The following is a 2,026-nucleotide window of genomic DNA, read 5'->3' as shown; positions in this document are numbered from 1 at the left end:
CTGCCACAACCTTTATGAAAATGAGTCTTTCGAAGTATGATCCCAATGCTAAGATGCCACGCAGAAGTGGCCCACAGAAACATCGCCCTAAATCTGTGGAAAAGTGAAGGCTACCGCATCAAGAGCGGGTGCGGCCGAAGAGGCGAGCTCAAAAGCTGAGGATTGGAACGATTAATGTAGGAATTATGACTGGCCGAGGAAGAGCATTGACAGAGTTTATGCGGAGAAGGAAAGTGGACATTATGTGTGTGCAAGAAACTAGATGGAGTGGCAATAAGTCGGAAGAGTTGGGAGACGGATACAAGTTAATCTATGGAAGTACAAATTTGGACAAAAGAAATGGTGTTGGAATAACAGTGTCGGAAAAATTTAAGAGTACAGTTGTGGAAGTGAATAGAAAAAAGATGGATTTTATGGATAAAACTAGCTCTTGAGAAGTTTGAGATCAACGTATTTAGTGTGTACGCCCCTCTGTCGGGTTGCACCGATGATGAAAAGGATGAGTTTTGGACAACACTAAGGATGAATTTTAGAAGGTTGCTGAAGACGAAAGATGTGTTATCGGTGGAGACTTAAATGGGCATGTTGGGAGAGGATCCGATGTTATCAGCCGAGTGCACGGAGGGATGTGTTATGGCGAGGGAAATGAGGATGGAGAGCGTGTTATTGATTTTGCCACTGTAACGATATGGTTATCAGTAACATTTATTTTTACGAAACGACAAGAACATCTTATCACGTACAAGAGTAGCGGAAGAGCTAGCCAAATAGACTACCTCTTGTATCGTAGGAGAAATATGGTTGAGATGATAACTGTAAGGTAATGCCAGGTGATCGTGTGACCAACCAACACGACTGGTCGCGATTTGAACATCAAGGTATCCCGAGTGCATAGCACACCGGAACCTGGACCTAAGAAGATCAAATGGCATAGATTGAAGGATCAGAAGAAGAAAGAAGAGTTCAAAGAGAGAGTACTCGAGCAAATTAGCCAAGAAATTGAAGATCTAAACTCCTGGTGGAATGAAACAGCGGACTTTGCGATACATGCAGGAAAAGAGATTTTAGGAGAAACTAGTGGAAAGATCTGGAAAGATAAAGAAACTTGGTGGTTCAATGATGAGGTACAAAGGGCAATAATAGAGAAGAAGGAGGCTAAGAAGAAATGGGAAATCTCCCTAGCCGAGAGAGATAAAGAAGAATATAAGACCAAGAATAAAGAGGCAAAGAGAGCAGTGGCAATAGCTAAGAGCAGGGCTTACGATGAGTTGTATGAAGATCTAGACAGCAAGGAAGGACAGGGAAAAGTTTTTCAACTGGCGAAGACAAGGAATAAAAGCACAAAAGATATCGTGCATATTAAGCAAATGAATGAGAATGGAAATATAATTAGAACAGAGCAAGGAAACATCAAGAGATGGGAACAGTATTTCTCTAAATCACTGAACGAGGAAAATGAACGGCTGATCAGAGGTGATGGAGACGCTAACCAGGGTGCAGTCTTGGAAGTATCAAGGATAGAGGTGCAACAGGCGCTGAAGAAGATGGAAAACGGGAAAGCCACGGGACCAGATGGCATCCCCATGGAAGCCTGGAAGCGATGGGAGAGGAAGGCATTGACGTGTTATGGATGCTGATGGGGAAGGTGATGGATGAGGAGAATATCCCGACAGTATGGAAAGAAAGTATATTAATACCGATTTTCAAAGAGAAAGGAGATGTCCAAAATTGTGAAAATTATAGAGGCATGAAACTAATGTCACATACTTTGAAAGTATTAGAAAGAATAATAGATGGCCGAATAAGACAGGAAGCGTTTATTGGAAGACAACAACTGGGCTTCATGAAAGGAGTGGGAACGGTGGACGGGATATTCTGCCTTAGACAAACAATGGAAAAGTATCGAGAAAAGCAAAAAGTGTTACACATGTTGTTTATAGACCTAGAGAAAGCTTATGATAGAGTGCCGAGACAGGAAGTGTGGAGATGTATGCGCAAGCGAGGAGTGACGGAGAAATACGTGAGA

At 42.4% G+C, this 2,026-nt stretch overlaps 1 protein-coding gene across 1 annotated transcript; it reads left to right on the top strand.

Annotated features, from left to right (window-relative positions):
• The first annotated feature begins 185 nt into the window (after positions 1–185).
• LOC119575849 lies at positions 186–1,637 on the top strand. Its single transcript, XM_037923389.1, has 4 exons — positions 186–389; positions 537–680; positions 879–1,124; positions 1,215–1,637. Exons 1-4 carry the CDS (start codon positions 186–188, stop codon positions 1,635–1,637), a joined length of 1,017 nt encoding a protein of 338 aa, XP_037779317.1.
• Positions 1,638–2,026: the final 389 nt, after the last annotated feature.

Source organism: Penaeus monodon, chromosome 8 (genome assembly GCF_015228065.2).
Source record: "Penaeus monodon isolate SGIC_2016 chromosome 8, NSTDA_Pmon_1, whole genome shotgun sequence".
NCBI classification, from domain to species: Eukaryota; Metazoa; Arthropoda; class Malacostraca; order Decapoda; family Penaeidae; genus Penaeus; species Penaeus monodon.
The sequence above is the reverse complement of the archived record's forward strand: the minus strand, read 5'-3'. Positions and strand labels throughout refer to the sequence as shown.

Excerpts from the sequence above, each read along its gene's own strand:
- LOC119575849 (XM_037923389.1), top strand. The coding sequence starts at position 186 with ATGACTGGCCGAGGAAGAGCATTGACAGAGTTTATGCGGAGAAGGAAA. Across the intron at positions 390-536 it reads TTAAGAGTACAGTTGTGGAA|GTTGCTGAAGACGAAAGATG; the intron begins GTGAATAGAAAA and ends GAATTTTAGAAG. Across the intron at positions 681-878 it reads GTGTTATTGATTTTGCCACT|GTATCCCGAGTGCATAGCAC; the intron begins GTAACGATATGG and ends TTGAACATCAAG.